Source organism: Xiphophorus maculatus, chromosome 19 (assembly GCF_002775205.1).
Source record: "Xiphophorus maculatus strain JP 163 A chromosome 19, X_maculatus-5.0-male, whole genome shotgun sequence".
Classification (NCBI taxonomy): Eukaryota; Metazoa; Chordata; class Actinopteri; order Cyprinodontiformes; family Poeciliidae; genus Xiphophorus; species Xiphophorus maculatus.
Window position 1 is genome coordinate 17,496,979 of NC_036461.1, and position 26,992 is coordinate 17,523,970.

General features: G+C 38.7%; 1 protein-coding gene across 3 annotated transcripts in view; it reads right to left on the reverse strand.

Annotated features, from left to right (window-relative positions):
- Positions 1-467: 467 nt before the first annotated feature.
- The window catches only part of LOC102226814 (nardilysin), a 35,708-nt gene continuing 9,183 nt past the window's right edge, over positions 468-26,992 (reverse strand). For all 3 annotated transcript variants that reach the window (XM_023352420.1, XM_023352421.1, XM_023352419.1), the window contains exons 5-32: positions 26,824-26,977; positions 25,865-25,938; positions 25,584-25,679; positions 25,281-25,403; positions 22,953-23,010; positions 21,431-21,504; positions 21,173-21,242; positions 20,870-20,947; positions 18,582-18,702; positions 12,499-12,557; positions 12,158-12,212; positions 11,961-12,065; positions 10,069-10,192; positions 9,706-9,792; positions 8,145-8,264; positions 7,979-8,030; positions 7,562-7,712; positions 6,036-6,163; positions 5,699-5,861; positions 4,882-4,913; positions 4,576-4,714; positions 4,037-4,084; positions 3,916-3,968; positions 2,646-2,729; positions 2,337-2,427; positions 2,031-2,147; positions 1,083-1,172; positions 468-987 (exon numbers count right to left, since the gene is read on the reverse strand). In XM_023352420.1, the coding sequence (XP_023208188.1) occupies positions 754-987; positions 1,083-1,172; positions 2,031-2,147; positions 2,337-2,427; positions 2,646-2,729; positions 3,916-3,968; positions 4,037-4,084; positions 4,576-4,714; positions 4,882-4,913; positions 5,699-5,861; positions 6,036-6,163; positions 7,562-7,712; positions 7,979-8,030; positions 8,145-8,264; positions 9,706-9,792; positions 10,069-10,192; positions 11,961-12,065; positions 12,158-12,212; positions 12,499-12,557; positions 18,582-18,702; positions 20,870-20,947; positions 21,173-21,242; positions 21,431-21,504; positions 22,953-23,010; positions 25,281-25,403; positions 25,584-25,679; positions 25,865-25,938; positions 26,824-26,977 (2,780 nt within the window). In that variant the 3' untranslated portion in view covers positions 468-753. The remainder of the gene's footprint in view (positions 988-1,082; positions 1,173-2,030; positions 2,148-2,336; positions 2,428-2,645; positions 2,730-3,915; positions 3,969-4,036; positions 4,085-4,575; positions 4,715-4,881; positions 4,914-5,698; positions 5,862-6,035; positions 6,164-7,561; positions 7,713-7,978; positions 8,031-8,144; positions 8,265-9,705; positions 9,793-10,068; positions 10,193-11,960; positions 12,066-12,157; positions 12,213-12,498; positions 12,558-18,581; positions 18,703-20,869; positions 20,948-21,172; positions 21,243-21,430; positions 21,505-22,952; positions 23,011-25,280; positions 25,404-25,583; positions 25,680-25,864; positions 25,939-26,823; positions 26,978-26,992) is intronic.

Genomic DNA, 26,992 nt, shown 5'->3' on the forward strand with positions numbered 1-26,992 from the left:
GAAAATGTTGCTGTTAATTTGGAGGAATTTTCAATGTTAAATTAATAACATTAGCGATAAATGGCTTCACGGCTTTTCCTTTTCATGTTAAATTTTTAAGACTTGTGACTTTGACCGGGTCATTCTAAGAAAGTCTGGTTTTATGTTATAATTCCCATTTAACTGGACTGTATGTAATCAGATCAGAGTTTGTTAACATTGTATTATACGGGAATGAACTGAATTTAATTTGTACTAGGCTTCGTTCAATATAGTTGGACAAATATTGGACCAGATTTTCTATGACAGATGTGGTGAATTGGTGCAATATTTCAAGTACGTAAATATATATAAAAAAATATACATATATATGCCACGTCATGACAGGAGGACACGGCTCCTCAAATTAAAACATCTACATTTCAAGGTACTAAACCGTTGAGCAGTTTTTAAATTTAAGTTAAAGATGCATTAAACTGAGAGGAAAACAGAAGCTGAAAAGAATTTAATTAATTTTTTTCCAGGCATCGCTTTTTCTTTCCTTTCTCCATTCTGCTATATCAGCATGCAAAACAATCAGTTAAAAGAAAGCCCAGCCATCACTCCCGGTCTTCTTTCTTATGAACACAGTGTATTTAAAACCTGCAATGTCCAGAACTCGAGAGCAGCTGATGTTGACATTTAGCGGCTGCGTCTCTAACAGGACAGAGTCCATGACCGCGGCTCAGCGAGAGGCGGAGCTCAGCCGTCTGTCTCTCAGTTTACAGCTCACGTTCATTCGAGGATCTTGTGGTAAGGGAAGAGCGGCAGGCCTTTGATAAAATCTGGTATGTCCATTATGGCGATGGCGCCCTCTATCTTCGAGGAGGAGGGCAGCAAGGTGAGCTTTGACACCTCACCGTATGCAGACTCACTCACTTCCTCCTCTTTATCTGCTTCTGCTTCTCCATTCTGTTTCTTCTTACCCTCACCGTCTCCGTCATTCTCCTCAGCACCGAATCCCACCACCTTTAGAAAGAAGAAAAAAGGGTTGCAGACGTGTGAGCGGCGCAATGAAAATGTCTCACCTCCGCGTCGAAGCCGGACGTGACGACGTTGCTTACGTGCACGCTGAGTTTGCGGCTGGTTTCGTCCCGATGTTTTTGGAACCAGGAGAGGAGCTCGTCTCTGCTCATCTGCTTCAGAGCAGCGATCTGGAAAAAGTCAAGAAGTTACTCTCAACTGGCTACATTTAATCCCAAACCAAATTATATGGGTATTTAATATGCGAATTACAGACATACAGCGTCTTCCTAACGTATTCATACCCATGTATAGTCAGTTTAGGTGGACAGCCATGTTTTGGTCAAATTACAGTTTACAGATTACTGTAATTTTCATTATTTTAAATGTCAAGGATAAATCTAAATTCTTATGACAATACATTTATCATGATAAATTATATCAATATGATAAATACCTTAAGGCTACATAAACCGACAGAAGGAGTTTGGTTGAACTGGATTTTATTTAGGGGTATCAGAGTAATGGAGGCTAAATGTATGCAATATTTTTCATAAAAAAAGAAAGAAAAATCATTTCATTTCACAGTTAAGCACCACTTTGTGTTGTTGTATCAAATATAATCCAAACAATTAAAACTGAAAAACCAAAATAAGGAAATGTGCAATACCTTTGCAAAAGATGAGAAGTATATGTCAATCTTTTTTTTATTATTATTCAATTTTCAAGCGAAAATCATGTCAAATGACAGTAGAAAAGACGATTTCCTGCTAAAACCAGAATAAGGACGCTACAAGTCTTGTCATGGCTCGGAAACGACGCACAAAGAGTGTTGCTGTGAACTTAATAACAACAACCTGCCTAAGAACTGGAAGAAATGGGAGCTGGTTCACTAGGTGGCACCAAAGGTTCAGAAATCCTGAATGGATCAGAATCGGTGGGTGCAGATTGGAGAGATTTTATCAACAGACATGATAATTGTAGATGACAGAGCAGATGAAGACCTCAGAGAAAATAACAGCGTGTTAAAGGATTAGCTTCCTCCTCACCTCTTTGTTGAGCCGGTCAAACACATACTGCTGCGTCAACACCTCTTGCCAGTTCCTGTTCACCTCCTCCCCGAGGTGTGTGTCCTCACACTCTTTCAGCTGCACTAAAGCGGTCACCTGCACGGAGAACACACACCACAAGCTGGTTCCCGAAAACATATTACTTCTAGATGAATAAGACGCGCAGCCACCGTGCCACAAAAGTTACTCCACTCAAACTTTTGGTAACTTTTAATTTCCTGTAGCTTCTTTATGAGCAGCAGGAGCTCCAAAAATACACACACACACACACACACACACACAGACCTGGGTGCTGAAGGCCTCCTCAGTCAAATCACCGAGCTCCTTCTCGTACGAAGCCAAGAACTCCTCAATCTTTAACTCCACCAACTCGGAGCTGGGGGAGAGATGAGAGCGGGGAGATATTAGAGGCTGTGGGTTGAATTTGATCCCGTTAGTCATTTATCAGCTCCACTCCCTCCATTTCCAGCGCCACGCAGATAAATTGTAGCTGGGGAATGGGTGAACAGTCAGATATATCATATCCCGGATCCGGGGGAAAGTGGTTAAGATAGATCGGATCTTTAAAGGGTAAAAATTGTGCTGCCGACTCACTTGAATTTAGTCGCCTGTGTTTCCACGGTGACAGAGAAACCCAGAACACCAGAGGTGTTTCTGCAGGTAGGGGAGACATGGTAACTGCAGAGGGAGAAACAAAAGACAGTGGGTAGGATTTGGAGAGAGAAACGGTTTGGGGGACGGGGGGAGAGTGAAATTCGATTGCTTCAAAGTCTCGCACAAATCCAGGCATGAAAAGTCTTTAAATTTATGAAAAACATCATTCTGGCGTAACAGCAGCACTTAGTACAGGTATAAACACATTATTGGCTTCTTTTGTATCCAAGAGGAAAACACAAAGAAATGGGATGTGCAGACAGATTTGCTGGGTCTTTAACAGCTCCCAAAAGCCAGGTTTCATTTCTTCATAAAAGCCAGAACCTGATGTAAAGGTTCATCCCAATAAAGAAGAATATCCTTGAAAAGATTATTAAATTCAGCAACTGAATAAAAAAAACAAAAACATGAGACTCGTTTATGAAACCTTTTCATCACACACATATATTTTTAGTTTTATTTCAGGAAACTTTGATGATTATGACCTAAACATAATGAAACCTCAAAGTCCAATTCTTTACCATTTTGCATTAGATTTTTTCTTCCCCACATACAACCATTTGAAAAACCGCTGACTTGACAGATGTCCAGCAGTGACAAGTTGTCAAAGTCACAAATGAGTAATGTAGTAATAATAATAACAGGTTGTTCACAGAGTTTACTGGATGGAAAGTTCAGTGGAAGGAAAAATTGTGTAGTAAAAAAGTGCAAAAGAAACAAGGATGAACTCGACTTTTCAACTGAATAAAAGCATAATATATACACTTTTAGAAAAACTTATTTCCCTTGTTAAATATCTATACCTAACATGTCTTCATTGAGAGCAAAGTGGAACCAAGTCAAACTCCTTGTGCGTGTGAACAAACATGGCGAATAAAATATAATAATATTATACTCCTGTAGCCTTGCGACTGCTTGGGAAAAGTGGGTGGAGCTACATGTTAGGAGATGCAGATATGAAGTACAAAGATTATATCTTTGTGTGAAATTTTTGTTATAGATGAACGAAACTATCAGTTGCAACTTATTACAAGGATTATTGTTTTGTTTTTGTTTTTTTACATATAGTGGAGCAGTTACGTTTGTGTTTGCAGGTAATATTACTGGATAGAAAGAAAAATAGGGAGGATGGCAAATCGGAATCGAAGGTACTCTGACCAGATCGGCTGCTAATCATGCAAGTGTTTTTTAGGCGGCAGCTGAAACTCACCCCAGAGTCTCTTTAGTCCTGAGGAAATCAAAACAGGGCTCCTCCATGTGCATCTGAAAAACAACAACTCATTCAGTACCAGAGGGGGCGAGCACCAGGGCTGATGAGATTAAACACGTACCACCAGCAGCTCCATCAGAGTGTGCTCCCTTAAAGCCTTGAGCCCAGACTGGAAGAAAAGTGCAATAAAAAAATAATGAACGCAAAAAAAGAAACAAATGCTGGATGTTTTAGAGAAACCTCCAGGGTTCCTGGAGGTTTCACCAACTCAAATTTAAGACTTTTTAAGACCACTATGAATAAAGTTTAAGACCTACATCATGACAAAAATGCATGGAAGAAAGGCATTATTTTCAGGGAGGAACTCAATCTTCTGTGGGCTTTTTGCTGGCAAGCTTTATTGGCTTTTTTGGATGATAGATGCAAAAACGCTAGCTAAATAGCAGGTATTAGCTGCTTGTCACTGACAACCTTCACCGTCTTGAAACACAGAGTGCAGCGAGTGATGATGTCTGCACACAACTCAAACATTTTCTTGATACAAAAGTTCCAGTAGAAAAACCTACACTGTATTTAATGCATTTTTCTATTAATTTAAGACATTTTAAGGCCTTAATTGTATGAATTTAAGAATTTTTACTCTGTGATTTGACTTGTTACCTGGTAGTAAACGGTGACCTCAGAGTTGGCATCCCCTTTGTTTAAGGACTTGACTTTGCAGATGTGATGCTTTTGAGGAAGCTCCACCACTCTGAACATCACCGGCACCTCTGCTGGCAGCTTGGAGAACTGCAGCTTACTGCCAGGAGAATAACAACGGTAAAAGGCGGTCAGCCAGGAAAATGCAGAGCAAGTGAAATGGATAAAGAGGTGAGGCACAAAGAGGCTGCAATCAAATCTATCTGATTTCACGCTATTGGTGTTTTGCTTAGGAGGCCAATTAAGAAGAGCAGAAGCTGAACTTACTCAGTGACGTACTTCAGGAACTCCTCCGATTCCTGCGGAGGAAACGCAATAAGGAGTAATGGTAAGACAAACTCAGCAAAACAAAGACATCCAATATAATTTAAATTCAACTAAAGTGAACATCAACAGATTCATTTAAGTCAGTCAATAGCGGAGGATGAGAAGAGCACACCTGCCCCCGCCCATCCTCAAGACGTTCTACAGAAGCACCATAGAGAGCATTCTGACCAGCTGCCTCTCTGTGTGGTGCGGAAGCTGCAGCGCCTCCGACTGGAAGAACGTGAGGAGAGTGGTGCGGACAGCAGAGAGGATCATCGGGGCCCCCCTTCCCTCCATTCAGGACATTTCATCCCAGCGCTGCGTGTCCCGAGGCCGAAACATCGTCAGTGACCCCTCACACCCCCACCATGGACTGTTCTCCCTGCTGCCCTCTGGAAAGAGGTTCCGCAGCGTCCGGTGCAGGTCCACCAGGTTCTGAAACAGCTTTTTCCCACTTGCCATCAGACTGCTGAACTCTTAACTGGACTGCACTTAAAATCTGGTCTCCACTTTATACCTTGCACATGTACAGAGCTAAATAACTTCTATTTTACTGTCATTCCTGCACTTTATATTTTATAGTTATATTTATATTCATATTTTATACTGTATTTTATTTTATTCTGGAGTAACCTCACAACATTGAAAGCTCAAAACATTGTCCTGAGCCGTATGCAACGAAATTTCGTTCTGTATACACCCTGTGCATGCAAAATGACAATAAAGTCAGTCTAAGTCTAAGTCTAAGCAGTGTCAGGCGGTTTCTCTGTGGACTCACAGCACTGCTGACGTTCCCCTGCACCAGCCCCTCGGCGAACAGCTCGGCCTTGAAGCTCCGGCTGAACTCCAGCAGCTCTTCGCAGGTCAGACCGGCTGTCAGAGCCTGGTACTTCTCCACCATGGACCAGCGAGAGTGCTCCAAGATCAGCAAACGCACATCCCTGGGAGGAGCAGAGAGGAAGCACTGGCGAGTCAGAGAATTTAAAAGGGGGAGACAGATGTGGAGGGCTTTCCTACTCAGGGCTGTCGCACGTTTCACCACTAGAAGGCAACGCAGACTTTGCAATGATTCATATGGGGGGCAAAGCAGGGGGAACTGAGGGTGCAGAACGTACTTGCCGAGTTTCTCGGGTTTAATGAGGATGTTGAAGTAGGTTTTTTTCAGCTGCTCGGCAAACATGCTGAAGACATCATCGGAGGCAGAAAAATCAGCCAAGTGGTCGACAATCAGGTGAAAAAGCAACTGCAGAGAGACACGTGGTCAGAGAGAGTGAGGCTGAGAGATTCTCCCACAATCCATCTGGGTTCTCAGGGATGCACACTGTACGAACTGTAATGTATTTACTGGGTTTGTAAGTGAAATTAAGTAGGGGTGAGCATTTATCGTGATACATGTCTTATTATAACAAGGGTTTGAGTTATTGTTGTTGTGATAAATTCCAATTAACGTTTTAGAAAAATGTCTATGTTGTCAGGATTACCATTTTTTATTATTTGTTCAATGAGAGGATCAATAAATACCAATACATTTGGAATCATTGGTAAATGCAGTAACTGTGTGCATTTTATTGATACAAATCACACTTTTTATGTGACTGGGGTCCTAAAGAAGCGCATTACAAATCAGAATGTGCTTCAAGACCAGTATTTGTGTTTCTGGGGGTTATTATTACTGCGCCACGCAGTCACTGTCAGACAGTGACCTAAAAAAGTCAAAACAGTTTGGATCGTCACTTTTATTGTGATCACAATCGTACCACAAAATATCACGATACAACTTTAAATCCAAATCACCCACCTCTAATTTTAAGTAAAACACCAACACAAAGCAACACATATTTGAAAAATAATACTTTGTTATTTATTTTTTTTAAGTTTTACAAATACAAATCTGAAACATGTGACAAGCATTTGTCCCCTTTACTCTGATGCCTCTAAATAAAGTCCAGTAGAACAATCAGCCTTTAGGGCTCACTTAATTATTAGTAAATGGTGACCCAAACTTAAAGGGAATCCATTAATTAGAGATTCAGGAAAGAGGCCTGTGGTAACTTTGGAGGAGCTGCAAGGATCCACAGCTCAGTTGGAAGTATCTGTTTATGTGATTTACTGAAGGGTTTCAAGAAGAAAAACATTTTAAGAGTTCTGTGGAAACTTGTGGAATAAAATGCTTCAGTCCTGTGAGATCAAAATTAAACTTTTTGGTGGTGGCAGCATGATGCTGTGTGGATGTTATTCTTCAGCAGGGACAGGGGAGTTGATGGGAACTTTTGGGAAGAAGGGCAGAGCCTGGTAGAGGCTAAAAACGAGACTTAAAAGAATGTGAGTTCTGGTTTTAGAAAGCCCTAGTCAAAGTCAAAAATTGAATGAAACTGGAAATCTGTAGCTAGACTTAAAAACTGCTGTTTATTGATGCCTTTTGTCTAATCGGTGAACGTTAGTGCTTTATCAAAAGCCATTTCAGGCTCTAAATGTGCAAAGCTGGTAGTTATACTCCAACAGAGTTAAAAATGTTTCTACGCCACCTCAGAGGAGCTGAACAAAAAGGCACACCGCACTTATCGTATTTCATTTTTTTTTTACCTTCATCTTAAAAGTACATTGACGTTTGTGCCGTGCACTGATGGATGAGTTCACTCACAGGCAGCTTGTGGTTGAATCCCTTAACTTTGATGATCAGGCCGTGCTCGCCCGCCACCAGCTTGTGATCCAGCTGCGCCACTTCAGCCTCGTAGGCCGGCTCGGCCACGTTGTGGCCCAGGATGTTGACCATCAGATCAAACAAGACTATGCTGGAGGTCGACAGGATGAAGAAAGGGAGAAAATTTAAATATATCAAAAGGTGAAAAAATCTGAACAAGAAAGAAAAAAAGATAAGTATAAAGCAAGGGTAAGAACAAAGCTTTAGCAAGGAAAAGGTCAGGAGGATAAACAAAACTGAATCTGTGGAGGGGTTAAAGAAAATATTAAGAGTAACTAGAGGCTGACAGGTGATAAAGTAAGTTAAAGCAGGATTCATACGTTACTGTTCCAAACTCATATCTGAGCCTGAACTTACTTCTTTGCGGACTGTTGGATTATGGGAGAGATTAGGTGGAATCTGATGTAGGCTGCAGGAGGAGAGAGGGTAAACAAGTCTCAACACGCCTCTGCTGATATTAAATGCATCTATGGAAACATCTTGCATGATGCCACAAAAAGAAACAGTGCAGGTTTGCACACACCTTTGGGGATTTTGAATTTGTTATCCTTCTTGTACCAGAGGCAACCCTCATCGCTGGAGGCTATCCGGACGGGGAAGTCTGTGTCCGGGTAGTCAGAGGGCTTCAAGTTGAAGTCGGTGGCTAAATAAAGGCACACAACAGAAAGTTCATCCGCCTTCCCACTCAGAACCAACTCAAATCATGATCACGGTGAAACAAGTCAGTTCACGAGTTGAGCAAAATGAGGAAAAACAAGTTTCCCTCCAGTGACTGAAATTTTGACCCAGTATTAGAAGCAGGCGACTGAGAAATCTTCATGTTTTGGTAAATAAAATAAATCATGTTGACATCTTGTCCTCTGCTCGGTCAGTGCAGTCTCTCAAATTAAGCGAATGTGTGAAAAACCTTTGCGTGTGTGTGTGTTTTACCAGTCAATTTTAGGCTTGCGCAGCACCTGAGCTGCTTTTATTATCACATGCCGAGGGTAAAAATCAGGTGAGCTTCACCACCAGCAGCTTTCATGTGGAGTCTAAAGAGGTAAAGTACCACTCTTACCTGTCAAAGAGTGGTGACAGCATGCGGTGCAAATTTTCAAATGTAATAAAGTCCCTCTGGTCCCAAAGGGAGCTGCTGGAAATCTTTGACTACCGCAGCGTAAACTAGCCCCACCTGGGTCTCAAGATTGAAACTTTTGTTGAAAGTAACTCTCAATAGGCCTCTGTCTGTATGAGATCCTTAGCGTGGTTATGCATTCAGTCTGTCAGTTAAGAAAATGTGATGTACAGTGCAGAGAAAGAGTTTTTGCCCCAATTTCACCTATTGGAAGTCCCACTAAAATCTTTTATTTCATGGTAATTCTACCATAGAAGATAAGAGGGAAAAAATATATTCCAACTCAGAGAAATTACTGAATTAAACAACTCTGCAAAGTTAATTTGGGAAATGTTTGCCTCCTTCCGGAGAACCAGGTTGTTTAGGGAGAATGATTTTTACAGGTATGAAACACCTAAATAAAAACAAAGTTAAGAAAATGTTCAAAAATAGAAATTTTGATTTCTCCACCCCATTTTTCCCATAATTTGCTAAGTTTGGGTCCTTGAAAGTTTCTCCTCCTCTACAGGGGTCTGGACCTAAAAATCATTCAGACATTCAGGGTGATAAGTCCAATCACATCCAACAGCAGAGCAAATTTTTACCTTCCTCTGTCTTTAACAAAGGACAGCCGAAACTCACATCAATCCACCATTCAAATACAGAACAATCAAACAACTTCACAGCAAAGAGCTCAAAAAAAAGAAAGAAAAGGAAAGCGAAATAAACAAACTCACTGCGTCCACCGAATAGCTACAAAGATCAATTGTTCTGCTTTGGGAGCTCACGACTTTTAGCTTGAATTCCAACTCTTCTAACAATCGAGTCACACATGAAAAAGCCTCCTGACAAACTGCAGTAATGACTGTATTTACTGGTTGGGTGAATAAAGAGCAAAAGCACAATCTTGTTTATTCCTGACCCTTTGCTATGTAGCACGCAACTGGACACTTTCTCACTCTGTTGGGTTTAGAGGCGCTTATTTACCCACCAATGAACTCGTTCTCTGCAGGAAGGTGGAGGTCACTGTTTGGCTCCATGTTTCCACTCCATCGCTCCATCCACTTCTTCTCAATGTCTGCATAGAGTTCACACACTCATCAGCCAGCAAGAAAACTTTGCCGTAAATGCATAAAACTAATCTATTTAATCGCTTAATAGTAGCAAACCTGAGGCGTTAACGCCTACTTCTGTACACTTTTTAATTAAAATGTTCTGACTTCGTTGCTCTGGCTTTTCCCACCACTATATGGGCTACAGGTCACACTGAGTAGCATCACAGCTTGTTTTTTTTTTCCTCTTCAGCTTCACTATTAAAATGTAACAAACAACACACACGCACACACACACCTACCCTCCACGCTGTATTGTGTGCCAAACCACTTCTCCCGGAGGGGACACTGGCCTTCGTGTTCTGGTGACAGCAGCATCAGGTTAGCCTTCTCTGGGGTTAGCAGAGAAAGAGCTGCACCGATCACCTGAACACACAAAGAAAACAAGCTCAGTTTGTAGCACATGTCACAGCAGTTCCCTAAACTATTTATTTTCAGTGTTTCGCAAAAAAAAAAAAGTACTACATACCCTCTTGAACTTTGAAACACTGTCAGGTAACATCTATCTACACTGACGGGTCAGGCATGAACGTTTATTAGAGGAAAGGAGAAAAGCAACAACCAAGAAGTCTATTGTAACTCTGGATGAGCAGAAAAGATTAAAAGTACAGGGGAGAATATGTTGGGAGGATTAATTGGATTAGTCATGATAGTGATAATTGAAATAAACATCAACTAATTTAGTAATAGATTAATTGTTAATGGGAGTGTAAAGACTCAAACACAGGCTACTTGCTGAAAGAAAACACTCAGGAAAGTAATTAAGCTAAAACTGTAGAAAAGATATATACAATTTGCAATTAAGATTAAAAAACTTGTAGATCTGTAAATGACATGCTTTAGCTTCATGTGGTTCAAATTCTGTAAAAAAAAACTTCTATTAAGCACATTTTGCTGTCCAGTTATTAATTGTTTAATTGAGAAAAAATATCGACAGATCAGCTCTATACTGTATTGATGCTAATTCAAGCAGAATGTGAGAAGTATTTTTAAAGTGCAGATTCACCCTTTGCTAAAAAATTATCTCGCTTACACTAAAGGAATGCTATATTATTGAATTTTAGTCAAAAAATTATTTTTATTTTTAAAAAAATGAACTGAATTATTTGGGCTTTGTGCATATTTCTGATATTGTATAAAAAAGGGTTAAGTGGTTAAATACAAAATCTGCAGTTTGATCATTTTTTAAAAATCCGATTAATCGTCGGAATGATCAATAATATAATCCATTACTAAAAAATGGATTATATTTATACTTCACAAATTCAGCCTTTAAAGTCGGTGATAGAACGGCATCTGAACGCCTGTTTGACGTTTATGTAGAGAAAACAACCAAACATGTTGAAGAGGTCAGATGAAACCAAAACATTCTTATCTGACTGGAAAAACCATCATTTCACAGCACCTTTAACACACCATCCAATGTGACACACAGTAGTGGCAGCATCATGCTGTGGTGATACTTGTTGTTCAGCAGGGTTGGGTGATTATCAGGTATGGGGGTCTTTCAAGCAGACCAACAATCCAAACTTTATAGACAGAGTTACTAATAAGTGGCTTATACAAGAGGACATTGGTGTAGTAAATGTGGCCCAGTCAAAGCCCAGATCAAACTGGCAACCAGCAAAACATGAAAAATTGCTGTTTTTACTTGATGTTTCCAGATATGGCAAGCTGGCAGAGACAGCAGTGAGAAGTGGTTCTATAGAATACCGACTCGAGGTGGAGCTGAATGCAAATGTATGTCACACTTTTCAGATTTATTTGCACAATAGAGTGAAACGCTTTGAAGTTTGGTTCTGTCATTTGACAAAACGTAAAAAAAAAAAAAAAAAAACTAAAGGAGAAAGAATCCTTTCTACAAGGCAGCGACTGTGAGAAGCACTCTGCATATCACAGTGACTGCGGCTGCAGACAAAATGAAGAGCCAGAATTAGATCGTAGCTCCCATCCATAACAGAAGACAGGTGCACAACGCCAACAGCTTGTTTCTGATATAGAAAGATGTAAGTCGCAAATTCATTATTGTACAAAACTTTTTTACATCTGCGTGACCTGTTTCATTAACACCTTTGTCTAAAAAGAGAAATGCTGCCTTTCAGAATATAAATCCCAGAACGACTGAGCTACTTACTTCAGGGTTGTACTCAAACATAAGATGATCTCCTGTCAGGAAGTCCTCCTTAGGGAACAACTGCATGCATTCACAAATGTCCTCTACGTTCTCTATGGGGTCAATCTGACAAGAAGGAAAGCAAACAGGGTGTTTTTTTTTCTCCCCTCATATAACACAATATTTCTAGGCTCAGCTATTTGTGTTAATATCCTTACCTGTTCCTGGTAGTGAAACTCATTTGCTTCTATCCTCTGGATCTCCTCGTATATTCTGAAGGCATCAAGAAATAATCAAAGTTCTAACTTTTATTCGCACGAAAGAAAACCTCAGGCATCACAACATGAGCCTCATGTAAACAGGTTAAAACACAAAGCAACAAACACACACGAGCACTCAGCAAAGCAAACACATTAAATACTGTTGCCAAGTCACAAAATCGAGAAAATATATTTTTAGGTGCACAAAAAAATGTTTTTATTTGTTTTACATAAAAAGAGGACATTCTTTGTTGCTAAATCTACTTTGTGTCAGTATGTGAATCTGAGTGTTATGGTACCTTTGCTGTGGTCCCAGTTTCTGCAGCATCTCCAGATACTGGAACACCAGATCAGTGACCTGTAAGAAACACAGACGAGGATATCAGGGATTAAATAAATGGTTCAGGCTTTTTAAAGAGAGGATCTGTTAAAAGAATACATTTATATCCTATTAGCCACAGACAACCCTCTTGGTTAGAAATAATAATGAATTAATCAGCTTACATTGCATGTTGTATGATAAATAAGAAATAGTAAGACCGTAATCATTTGCTATAAGAAAATAAGTTTCAAAGAGTGTTATGTTAAAAGTTGCTTTTTAAAGAGAAACTGACATTTTCTACATGATTGCAAACGTAGAACTACAGATTGCTAATGCTACTGGTAAGTAATTTTTGTGTAAAAATGATATAATTTCACCTCACTTAACCTTATTGTGATGAAAGCGAGGTTGCTAATTTGAAAACTATAAATGAAGGAAACTTTAAGCACAGTGTAAGAGAGAACGTGATTAACCCAACTTTCGTCTTGTGTACAAAAAGAAAAAATAAAGATTTTAATTAGTTTAATTAAAATCTTGGTTTAATTTTGCAGCAGCTACTTTGCAGGTTAGCTAAATATATATATTTTTTTTCAATAATCGGCAACTTACTTAATCAGACAAAGCTTAATCTGTGACTTAATCAGGTGCTCGTAGCATGCACCCAAAGTGAAACAAGATTATTCCCGCAATGAGTAAATTGTTTTACACCAATAACCAGCAAATGTAGAATCCAGGCGAATGTGGCTGAAAAACCTAAATTTAAAGATACTCCTGAAACCTTCCTGGGTTTGCCCTTCTTACTTGCAGCCCAAAAGCTAATGGAGGAGAAGATCCCTCAAGCTACTTGTGCTTTGTCAACAACAGACCACCACAAATCAGGTACAATTTTAGCTTTAAGAAAAAACAAGCAGCACAGTTACATTCTCTTTGGATCTGTATTAAGTATTTGGCTTGTTGAACTCTTAGTCCATTCCTGACTGCATTCTTAAACCACAACAAAAAACTTTCCATTTAAAAATATTGAAATCTACCAGTAGTACTCTTTCAGTGATCTAGGGGGATATAAACTGATAGATGAACACTAAATAAAATGTTATTTCTGTAGCGGTGGAGTTGACAAGGCTGATAAATTCTTTTGTCTCAACTAATCAGAATCATTTTCTTAAGGTCATACTGGCAATCATTGAATAATACAAGGTGCAGTTTTGATCATGTTGTACCATTTAAAGCGTCAAAGTTGATAAACTCATAAGGTAGTAGTAAAAATATCTTATTTATTGCAAAAGAAGAGGTTTTAGGAGAAAGAAAAATAATGAATTCTTTGCTAAAATGCTGTAACGGTTATTGTTGTTGATGATAACGGTGTCAGCTGTGGTCGTCAAGTTGTAAAAGAGGGACTGGAGAAGAGGTTGGAGAAGGAGTGAGGATGGAGAGACGGATGCAGAGGGACAGGAGAAGGAGATAAAAGGGAAGAAGCAGCAGGAACCATTAAAAAAAAAGTGCCAGGTGCAGTGTGCAAGATTGGGGTGGCATTATGTCGTTCCTTAGAATATTAAACTCTCTTGATCAAAAGGATTGTGATCCAAACCTCTGCTTTTTGACATATGAAAATAGTCTAAGAAAAGTATTAATTTCTCTTTCAACATATTTAATTCTTTCTACAAACTGATCTGAAAATAAATGTTATCCAGAGGGTCTTCTGCAAACTCACTTAACTCATCATCAAGACTGATTTTTATCATTTTGTACACGTCAACAAATGTGTACAAGGTATAAAATAGAACAAGTCTATCTTTTTATTACAAACATAACGGCTCACTCTGGGGATATGGTTATTCTACCAGATCCATCACAGCGAATTTAAGTAAATATTTGGGGCGAAATTTATAGTTTTTCTTTGTTTTCAACTGCTAAAAAGGTTTTAACTATTTATTGTCACGTAGATGAAAGATGTTTTTTTGATATAATGGGTTTGTGTAGCTTTGAAGGGGTTTTTTTTTTGTTCCCCAACATTTATTTTGATTTTTATAAGCTGCTCGTTTAATAAACTTTTGTTGACTGGTTTTTAATTTTAAATTTTGTCATAAAACACATACACACAGTAGTTTTAATTGTTGAACAAACATAGTTCATAAATAAAGTTCATAACATACAAAATGGACCAGAACCTCACTCAAACATTTGAGTATTTTTAAAGGTGATCAAGACTCAGCTTCTCTTCGAATAACATTATGACAACAAATATCACAGAAGGAATATGACTTATACGCTGGGATATTAATGTGATTTAGTCAGGAATGTTTCAGATTCGAGAAAAAAAAAAAGACCATCTAACATGGAAAATATTTATAGGTCTTCTTAATTTAACTTATTTTGTAGGACTGCTCTGACTTTGTGTCTTACAAACAGAGATGGACACCATTTATTTGTCAGTTTGCTAAGCATGCAGCGATTGCCAGCGGCTGATTGGCTGAACTATCTTTACGGCCGGGAACCCTTCAGTCTCTCTAATTAACACATTATGTCTTATTTACACAGGGGTTATGTACCAGACTTTTTCTTGGCCAACACCAGTTGCCAGGCAACAAGCAGAGAAATACAGAAAGGTCACTGGCATTGACCTTGTTGCAAAGATGGAGAATGTGAATGACAAGATCTACAGTGAAATGGCTTAATAGTAGTGACTAAACCATAAAAATTCAGATAATAGATATATATATCTGTCCATACATCTACATCTATACCTATATATATATACTTTGCTTTTTTTTTACAAAGCAAACTCAAAGAAAGCTGAAGAAATCAAATTCAAGCATTACCACAGCAGCTCTTACACTGATCAGATTTAAGTGAACATATATGTTTTTTGTGTCTTAAAAATTCCTTAAAAATATTTATATTAATATCTGCATTTCAGACTTACAACTCTGCAAAAAAAGTAGGACGATGACTTTTTAGGATTAAAAAAGGTTAATAGTTTAGGTATTATATAAAGAGTTGTCTAGAAACAGAGCAAAGGAAAAAACATTTTAAAATAGAAAATGTATCCATGACGACCTGCCACAGGATGTGTTTGCAGAATAGTAAAGATAATTGTGCATTTTTATGCGATTGACATCCTTCAACCTCTCTCTCCGATATGTTACAGTTAACAACCTCAGACAGAGGTCATCATTACATTTTGCACAATTAAAAGAAGGACTCTATTGTAACAGTTTGAATCTTTGGGCAGGCGCCGATTGTTTTTGATTCAGATTTTAAAACAATTTCAAAACCGCCTAAATGCTCCATTACATTTTTCTGTTTGAACAGTTTAATGTCTTTTAGTAAACTGACAGAGGGCAAGAGTTACCCGTTTTCTTCATATTTTCTCTCATCTGCAGAGCAGAGTAATGTAGTGCTGTCCCACAACTATCCATGGCTGTGTGATACCAGTTAACCAGCTCCAATTAAATACCTATTATCTCCCATCTCTTGAGTGATGGAAACGGGCATTATGTCCTCAGCCTCTTCCTTCCAACTCCTCATCCTCCTACTCTTCTTGTACTTTATGTTGAACTCGTCCAAATCTTTGTCCTTCCATTGTCACAAATGTAACATTGTGTTTTTCTCCCACTCTATACTTACCTGCCAGTTGATGGTTTATGAGATGCCATTTCAGAAAACTGGTTGATGTTATGTTTCACATATTTATCTGGACAGACTAATAAAAAATTTAAAAAAAGAGCTATACTTAAATATGAAATATTAAGACTAATACAATGAAATTATGCTTATATGTTGTGCAGGTTCCAACTATTCAACAGAGACTCATATAATACACCTTGATCAACATGACAAAAGCAATTAAAAACGTAGGAAAAGCAGAGAATTGTAGATAATCACTTGCATTGATGTACACAAGCATTTGCAAACTGCTCAAAGGCATGAAACTGTCCCTTTATTTGTTCACAAGTGGCAATGATTTGAAGATTAAAGAAGTAGTTTTGAAAATTTGAGTTCTGTTCTGAGAAATGCACCACAGCGACTTAGAAAAACTATAACAATGAATTCCTGCAGAGGTTTAGATAACATCTAGCTGCAGGAAGTTACACTGAGTGACAGCTTGGGCAAGATGGTGTGTACAAAGATGGTAGTAGGACCTTGAGGATTTCATATTTCAATTAATTTGGGGGTTTTCCTTTGTAATCAGCAGGGTATGAGTGGTCAGAGGTCCTGCAGACCGCCATAACCCGGTGTGAAGAGAGCCTTAGAGATTGTGTGGAACAGAACATCCTGTTTTTGTAAAAATTTTTACAGGGTTTAGGTGGAGAGTAAGATGGCAATTTTGTCAACCTTTCAAACAAAAAAAACAACTTGACTTTTTTCTTCTAGAGGTGCTTATTCGTGTTCTGAGTGATGCTTTCACACTTCTAATTTATGGTGTTTTAATATGTTTTAACTAAACTGTAAAGTCATATAATCTTGTAGTTCAACCATAAGGTAAAACTGCCAAAATGAAGCCATCAAACCAATTCAGCCTTGCAGCTGGAGGCACTTTCCTGAACTGCACTGAGCCCTTTTGTTGCCAACATCAGTTTCATTTGGAGCTCACATACTGGATGACGTACAAGAGGAAAAGCAAAGCAGACTGCATGTCAGGCACACATTACTGCAGCAGCACACTGATATTTTCATGTAATGACTGAAAGCTGTTTTGGCATCCACCTTGAGTCTTCCTACACAACAATAAGGCACATTTAAAAAAAGAAATAAATCCACCAGATATTCTAAAGAGTAATACCAAGATAATGAAGAAAAGTATAGACTCTGTTATGCTTTACATTTACCAACAGCAAACTTCAATGTATTTTATACAACATATTACAATAAGGTAGTGTGTGTGTTTTTTAAGTACATTCTATTTTACAAATCCAAAAGTGAAAAGTGTGTCATATATTCGAATTCAGCACCCCTGAGTCAACTTCTTTTAAATCCTTCTTCGGCTATAATTGCAGCTGCAAGTCTTGTGGGGTAGGTCTCTATAGGCTTTATACATCTACAGACTAAAATTGTTGCCTACGCTTCTTTCTAAAACGAGCTCAGTCAGATTTGGTTAGCGAGAATCTGTGAACATAAATGTTCAAGTCTTACTTTCAGCTTTATACAGACATGAACATTGACTGGGTCATTCTAAGAATGATCCCGTTGTAGTTCTGACTGCATGTTTAGGGATGTTGTCCTGCTGGAAGGTAAACCTCCAAGTCACTAAACAGATCTCTGTAAGATGTCCAAAGTTTGTGGTATTGTTTTTTTAAACTCATCTGCAACTGTCTGACCCATTTGTTTGTTTACTTTTGTTTTCTATCAAACCTATGAAGTCTCTAGCTGAGCTTATGCTCCGATTGAACTGGATTTTATTCACAGGATTCAGAATGACGGGGCAAACAGAAATGCAGACCATACTCCCACTACCATATGATCACTGTTTCCTACTTTCTGTTGGTCTGTCACATAAAATTTCTATAAAATACATGCAGTTTGTGGTTGCAACATTACAAAATCGGAAAAGTTTAGGAGCTGTAAATAAGAAAAGAGCCTCAGTGAGGCTGCACCGTTTGCAGGAGTCGTCTTAATTGCGCAAGACCAAGTTCTTTTGCACAAAATCCAGAAAACGATTCATTCAAAGTAAGAAAGTAAATGTTTCCAAGGTTATTTTATCTTTTCCACAGTAGCTATTGTTGCAAGTTTGCAGCCTGATACATTTTCAATTAAGTAGGAAAGGGAGGCAAACAGCCATCTCACTTAACAATCCTCCACTGTGACTGAGGTTAACAAGTTAGTTGTCATAGCAACTGACAATGCACACAGCTTCCTCAAGAATACCTTTGGAAACAAGAGGAAACAAGCCTGCACGGCCATGTTCCAGCCTCTCATTGGTTTAAATATGAAAGTCTAAATATGGGTGTCATAGAAACAAACCTGATGATCAGACAACAAAAGCAAATAACTGAAGAAAAATGTTTTATATCCTTATAATCCTTATTAATAAAACGTGTGGCAGCGGGCATTTTTCTTTACCTCGTAGAAGTTTTGGAAGCCTTCATCCGTGAGGGTGATGGAGACTGAGAAGATGGAGTAGGTGGTGTTTTGGTCAAAGCCGGTTTCACTGTTTCCCCCGTACAAAGCCAGCGCCCAGCACCTACAGAGAGACACACACAATGTAGGGCACACACTCACACAGCCAGGCTGCAAAACAGGAATCCGACAGCAATCAAATTAAGTGCTGAAATGTGCGCGCAGGGTATTAAGTTACAGAAATATCACTTCACGTTTCCTGGCTGCCTTCCTGGAGGAGCGGTGAAGACTCGGAAAAAAATAAAAAACATCTAAAAATTTAGGCGGTTGATGTGTCACCCTATTATGCGCTCGTCCTTCCTATGTGGAAGGGTTTTATTAGCAGTGAAAAATGGGGAAAACAACTTCTGCACTTCAGAAAAGAACTTGGTTATTGTTCAAGTGCAGCTCGAAGAGACGATGACCCCAACATTTCAAGAAGCTGGAAACAGAATAAAGTACAAAGGAAAAAATAATTACAGCTTTACTTTCAAAGACAGTTGGGGTTTTTTCTGGCAGTGAACAAAACTGTCAAACACCGTGGAAGAACAAGTTACAAAGGAGCGACTGTGAAAACCAGGATTCAGTTCAATCCAATTCAAAAGGGGGAACTCATGTATGGTAAGGATTTATTAAGCACATAATTCCAAGTATTTATTGATAGTAATTTTGATAACTACAGCTGATGGCTATCATTATTACCAAAGAAAAATGTCATGTTGGAGGTGAGGTTTCGTCCAAAACAATCAGGACTGTGGACACTCTCAATAAGGACCAGAAGACACAAAGTCCACTGTTGAACTAGCTGGCTGTTCAACAGCCAATTTATGCTCATCAATGGAAAGTTGAGTGGAAGAAAAAGAAAAAGTGACATCTGCTGATGTCAGGAAATTTCAAAGCACTTTGTACTTCCCTCATTATGGAGCTGCTGATTTAATTTTCCAGTAGCGCTTGGCAGATGCTCACTGGCGACACTGATGTAATGACCGGGATGTGACTGCGGGGAACTGAGGAAGATGACAGACTTTCAGAATCAAGACAGCAGTTGAGCTGAAGATTGATGGCAAAGGAGACCATGCAACCATTACAACTCAGAAGATTAATTTCTGATTAGGCAATAAATTTTTTTTATTTTTTTTATAAGTCGCATTCCCTAATCATCAAAATTAAGAGATTTATTTAGTATCTTAAATATTTATTTCAGTGCAGGACTAAAACGCAGAAAGGAAGCTGACACCAGCTCTTCCCATCAAGCATAAAGGGCAAGCATCATATCCTTGACTCCAACGTCTCTGTCCGGCAGTCAGACAGAAATTTAAAGAGGAGCAGCAAAAGCAAATGAGGTGGATTAGCAGTGCTTGCCAACAACTGATGGAGTCATTCAGGACAAGTTACCGTGGAATAGTGTCTCTGCTGCTCGTGTAGTTTAGCTGTTAGAATGTCATGACTTCAGTCAGAGGGCTCTTCAGATTCACTGCATGACTGACTGCTACCAGAGATCCTTCCTGCCCACAGCATCACCATCCACCACTCTTTGAAGTCGCTTGGATGATACGACAAAATTTAATTTTCTTTCGGGATACATAAAGTCTTTTTGACTTGAAGTGAAACATACCCGTTGGATAATGAATCAACATAATGAGTTTCACTTTTTGAACTGAATGCTTGAAATAAATGAACTTTTCCTTGATCTCCAAATTTATTGAGATGCATCACCGTTTCCCCGTTTCCGCTCAAGGGGACAACATCTGCCCAATTTCAAAACCACCCTCTTGGCTTTTCATTTAAATTCAGCCGCTCTTCTGTATCAGTGGGTTTGCTCTGACAAGAAACTCGGAGCGAGTGCGCTCCAAAATTCACTGCCACCATTTATCAACAAGTGAACTGCGCGCACAGAATAAACAGGAATATTTTATCAAGGAGATTTCCAAGTGGTGCAGATGGCAAGGGGAGCATTGGAAAGGGCTCTCGGCATTGTGGGACTTCACCAGGTTTGGCAAATCACTCTGCCACTTAGCAACGAGAGGCTGAAATGCTCTCGTGCAGCCACATCCTAGGATGAAAACGCATGAATCACGCTGTCAAGTGCGACCGTGCCGACGTGTATGGTTTTGAGGATCGGGCTCAAACGCTCGGAGCTCACTGGGAGCAAGAAAGGGATCGCGTACACCCGGCAAATTGAGGAGGTTTTAATTGCGATCTGGAGTGCCCTCTAAGCACAAAAACAAACAGACCAAAGCAATAACACTCACTTCTTCCTCAGCACAGAAAGTATGCTTCCTGCACCCTCATGACCAACCAGCCATGAGATGTAGTGGAGAGGCTTCACTCTGAAAAGAAGAGCAAGAGAACATGAAAATGAGAAAGAAAGAAACACTGATGCAATCTGTCTACAATCAGGGCAACACATGGCATGTTTGGGTTGGTCTAATTCTGTGTTTACATGAAGAGGCACAGCGTGAGGAAAAAAAAATAAAATAAAATACAAGATTCAGGTTTGATGCAATTTCTCTAAAACGAGGTGAAAGCTTTGTCAGTCATCAACTGTGACTCACCTGTAGTGTTTCTCCTGAGGAGGAAGAGCCCAGGAAATGGTCAAGGCGTGGACTTTCCTAACGGGAACGACTGCGAAGGGGAGACAGGCCGTAAGACTGAGCGGGTTAACGGCTCGGCAGTTCGCATATGTTCGCAAGCCGTCATTAAGTCAGCCGTCAGCCTGTTTTAACAATCTCGCAAGTCGTCAACACTTATTTATAGGCTGAGCCGGAGCCTGCCAGATGTGCGCAGACGTTGGCAGCCGAGCGGATCCGTACCTCTGTAGAGCTTGCAGAAGGCTGGGGTGTCGAAAGGATCCGGCAAATTAGAGAAATCCGGCTTCGGCAGACCGCTGTCGGGACACGAGATGTGTTAATACATAATGACTAGTTAAGCTGCGTTTATTCATCTACAGCATTGGACATATTTATTAGCACCTCTGCCTATCAATTGTTAGGGTCACTTCTTATCTTGTATATCAAAAAGAGCCTTTAATGTACCAACATTCAGTGTGGGGGGAAAAAAAAATTCTGGTCAAGAAATGTTTTGGATCCCCCCTAAAACAAATCTCCACTGACCTTCAAACAATCCCTTTAACTCATATTTTACTTTTGAAGTTGATCTGAGTTTCAAGGAAATTTTAATTAGTAATCCACGACTTTCTGTTTCCCTGGGGTGTGAATATAACTTAACTCAGAAGTCAATTTCTTATATCCAGAGGCAACTGGGCTGGATGGGGACTCATATTTCAGTTGCCACTTTGCACGTTAAGCAGGATGGCAAGCGAAGTTAAAAAAAAAAAATAATAAAAAAAGATCACTATAAGAGTACTGCAGCTATGGGTTTCCATAACAACTACAAGCAAAAACTAACAAGCTAATCAGATGTTTGGTTATCCGATTCCAGAAAAGGTATTTTAGACACTGCAAACTTTAGAACCAGGAGAATTTAAATATAAATCTTGTGGCCTCTGCCAGTAAACTGAGAAAGGGTGTTGTTGGATCTTTCAATGGATAAAGATCCTAAAATGAAAAGAAATGTTTGGTTGACAGTACCGGCCTTCATTAATGTGAATGTTTTTAGCAACTACTAACTGCAGAGGAAGAAATACTAACAATCTGATTTTCTCCATTTTGCCATCTTTTTACTATGTTAACCCAACAAATTAATTTATATTAAGGTTTTTCACACATCTTTAGCCAGAGTGCCAATAAAAGTAGCAAAGACCAAGAAACTTAGACTTACTATATTCAGAAAAAAACTAAGGGCTGAATATTTTGTATAGCTATGTGACAGAACCGATGTCAGAGACTTTTATTTCAAAAGCATAACTCCAAAATGTTTTCATTTCATGTCTTCAAGCCTAATGAAAATGAGTTTAGTTCAGCCAGATGAGTTGAAATCACATGAAAGGGTTTTTACAAGCAGAGCTGGAGAAAAAAAAAATCTCATTAGCCAAATGCAGCATCCTGTCATCGTTTAGACAAAATGAAAGCCTTTAAAAACACGAAGGTTATGTGGCTTTCATGTAACAACGATGGGTGCGTTGGTTCCCTAAAAAAAGGGAAGCCAATGACTTATAAAGCAAATAGAACTGGAGCTACATAAGAACACACTTAGCTCACATAAATGGATCCATTTCAGGATTATTAGGAAAATAAAGATCAACGTATTAATCACAGAATGCAGAGAAAGAGGAAGGACAATTCGACCTTCACATTTAAGAGAAGGATATCGAGGCTCGATCTATGGAATGGTGGCACCTCTTCAGTTGTTGAGAGCCTCTTCTCACATACTCACTTGTTTGGCACCTTGCTGAAGATCTCCCTCACCCACTTCTCTAGAGTGTCCAGCTTTTCTAAGAGACCCACAGAGTGAAGGTGCAGACATTTCAGTATCATCACCTCGATAATTGCGATTTCATTCTAGGTTTTTAAGTAAAATACGTTGGTAACTACTCAACTCTACGTTGTTGTTTTTTTCCATCTTTGAATGCACTACAATGATATTAAAATATAAATTACAATTTTGAAGAGTTTCTGATAAAGCATACAGAAACACATGACTACATATATCACAAAAACCCAGTTAAATATGAGAAATATACATATACAGTATATAAAAAATAACCATAAAACATAAATCAGACTTATGTGACTGATTTTTGAAGGTTCCAACCTGTCTTTACAGATTTAAGCAAATTCTAATTTCTCTTAAATTATGATGAATAAGAACATTAAAAAGAAAGATCTTATTTGTATTTAGAGTAGAGGCAAAGTGGGAGAGACTAACTAATCAGAAGCTTGGCTATTTAATCCGTTTTAAGCATCATACATTAGCTTTTGTAAGCAGTAGTGTTTGTGTATTTCATAGAGAAAGTAAATTAACTTAACTAAGATTTCTATAAGGGTGCCAAATTTGCAAATCCATCATGTGTTATGACAGACAAAGGTTCATAGGCCCAAAAAAAAATTAAACGGACAACATTGTTGAGCTCCTTTCAGTCTTCCCATCATCAGCTGAGAGTCTTGCTCTCTCTCGCTCTCTTGCAGCCTGAACTTACTTTAAATCTTTTACCTTCAGTTACACCACATAAACCATAGAGTGTTGCTGTTAGCAAAACATGTTAATGTTTAGGGTCACTGCCAAAAAAGAAAATTATTTTCAGGGAGTAAATCTACAAATTGATTTGTTTTGTGCACTTCTAATTAAAAAGTAAAATAAGTATCACTTCTTTAGTTTTATTGCAAAGTCCCAGCTACAATATTGTTCCCAGCTGAACAATATTATATGCTTTACTATACAAGTAACACTTAGTAATAAAGGTATAGAAAGGTTTTGAAAAAGTGAAGAAAAAAATATTTGCCCTAATAAAATTTGTGCAGTTTGAAAGCCTTTGACATGTTGTAGACGATGACACTGTTGTCAGTTGTAAAAAAAAAAAACCCATAACTTTCTCTCTTTCTCAAAAGAAAGATAAATTTGGCTGTTTGGGAATATTTCCAGTCAAAAGAGAGACGTAGAAAGTAAAGCCCCACCAACAACAGCGGTAAAGGTTTTAAAAGTACAATTAGCAAGCTAGGAGCTGGTTAGCAAAGTGCTTTGAACAAAAGAAATTACAAAATGTTAAATTTGTATATTGAAATCCTAACTATGCTTGTTGTTTCCTCAGGCTCATCACGCCATGCGAATCTGTTAACAACACAAACAATGTGATGTTTTAAAACTACACACACCATCCTTAGTTACAATTTTTACTTTATGAGCAATTTTGTTTTAAATATTGTTTCCATGAGGAGAACAATAAATCGTGTTTATGGTTTAGTACAAGGGGTTCTAGACTGCATGCAGTGAGCGATTTATAGCCAAAAACGCTGCTGAGTTTAGTCATATCATATCACCACCACTATAAAGTTTATGTAGTATTTATAATAAAGTTTTAAGTTTATTACCTACTTCTGCATATCATCAAAATGAATAAAACACTATGTTTTCCCTACTGCTATAACACAAATTATTATCAGGCTGATTCCTTAACGAAAAGGATTTAGCTGTGCAGCAAACATAAAAAAGAAATTAAGAAATTGTGTGTCGCTCAAAAACACTTGAACTTGATTGTATTACCATGTTCCGATAGTTCTTAGATGTTTTATTGTCTAACACATTGTCTCCTGCTTTTCTAATTAGGACAACTGTGACACATTTGTTTCACCTAATACCGCCTTAGATTGAGAAAAATACACGACTCCCAACAGGAAGGGATCATATTTATACTGAGGACCATTAACTCGTCGGTTTAATGAGGATGATAGTTCGGAGCACAAAAAAATTCAACACTTGTCAATATTTTACTGGAATAAAGTATTTAATTACCTGCGTGACATTTTCAGCGAAACCCTGAAAATCTGTTGGATAATTTTTATCTGACAGCAATTATCTCCAGCTGGCTGCACAAGGATGAAGAGGAACCTTTTTTGTGCAAATGCCAGTTTAATTTATGAACCTGCAGATTGCCTTTTTTTCCCAAGAAATCAGTTTGTTTCGCCACATGAAGTAAGTTAGAGTCAAGTTAATTTCTCTTAACTAAATGCGTGTTTATGAATGATAAATGGAATTGATTTTTCCGACCTTTTGACTGAACAGTCAGAGTCATGTAGTGGGCAGAGTAGTGCTCCTTCCAGAAGGCAAACAGACGCTTGTACACGTTGATCTTTTTCTTCTTCGGCTCCTGCTTCAATGTCTCAGCGTTACCTAGAAGCGTGATGGATTAACAAGAATCAAAGATAGTTTCAGGACAGCAAAGATTGGATGCAGTGAGATGAAGCTAGAAAATTGGCATTTTATTCACCACACCTGTGTGTTATTGCTGCACATTCTCCAAGGAGGCCCAGTGTGTATTAAGTGTCCCAGTGGTGGTTTTTCCAGACTTACCCCAGCAGAACTTGCCCATAGGGTGTCCAGGTTTGGCCAGACTGCCGAACAGCATCTCCTTCCTGTGGGAGTCAGATGGCTTAGCCAGCTGGTACTCTGACAGGAAAAACAAAACACAAACAAGGAGTAGACAAAGGATTTAAAGAAAAAACAAAACACAACAATAGTTGGAGTATAAAAGAGCTACAGGAGCAGCTGCGATGTTTATAACCCCAAATAGATGAGGTACGATTTATCATCTCAGAACAGAGCAAGGGAAATGCAGCGGCAGAGAGACGCACCGCTGTCAACCGCCTCCACCTCCCTGTTGATGGCGTCTCGGATCATCAGGGGGCAGATAAAGAATTGGGCCCACCTGAGAACAACAAACGGCATGCAGATTTTATATTAGCAGCTTGCTTGCAAGACATAGAGATAAAAAGAAATGGAGAATTTGTAAAAATCACCTAAGAGAAATGGTTAAAATGCCAGTGGAAACATGCGACTATTATCACACCATTTGATTTCTGTAATGCAAACTAAGATTTTTCAATAGATTATTTAGAAGAGTACAGAGAAACAAACTTCTCAGTTTAATAAAAATCACTTTAAATCGAAAGTATGAATAATTTTGGGCTTAACTGCAAGATGAACATAAGTGACTGGATTTAAATATTGTATTTGCAAATGAAATTACCAATTAGTTCAGTTGTACAAAGCTGCACAAAATTTTTATTTTACATTTTAGGGGAAAAAAATGCAATTAAATAATGTAAAATACAGTTGAGACAATTTGTCTGATAAGAGAAGATTATTTTAAAACTCTGAGCTGCAAGCAGCACTGGTCTTTGAGAATGCGACTGTATTTGCTTTTGCTTCCGCTAAGTGAACACAAAAAATTTTGTTCCAGGTTTTCCTGAGATTTCCTTAAAGCTCAGGTTACCACTTGAGCTAAAATGAAAATGCAGGCTTGCACATATTTGGGAAGAAAATAACTTCCTAAACATCATCCAAAGTGTGCAAGACACAAACAAATTTTATACCCTTCAAACAGCTGGACATGGATAGCCACATGTCATTACAACGCATTACTAAAATCAAGCAGAAATGGCCTCTTTGACTTATCTTCTCCTGTTCTGTTTCTCTCTTTTCTGTTTATCCGTCAGTCAAGCAATAGCTCTTAATAAGTTCGCCTGTGAAGGGTGACAGCAGCAAAAAAAAAAAAACACACAAAGACAAAGGAAATCTCTCGTTTCCAAACCTGTCAAGGGCTTCTTTGAAGCTTTTTCTCTGGACGTCAAATTGGAAGATGGTCCTTTCGCAGTCGGTGGAGGCGTTGTCGCTCCCACCGTGCTTCTTGAGGAACGCATCAAAGCCGTTTTCTGACGGGTACTTCTCGCTGCCCATGAACACCACTGGAATACAACAAG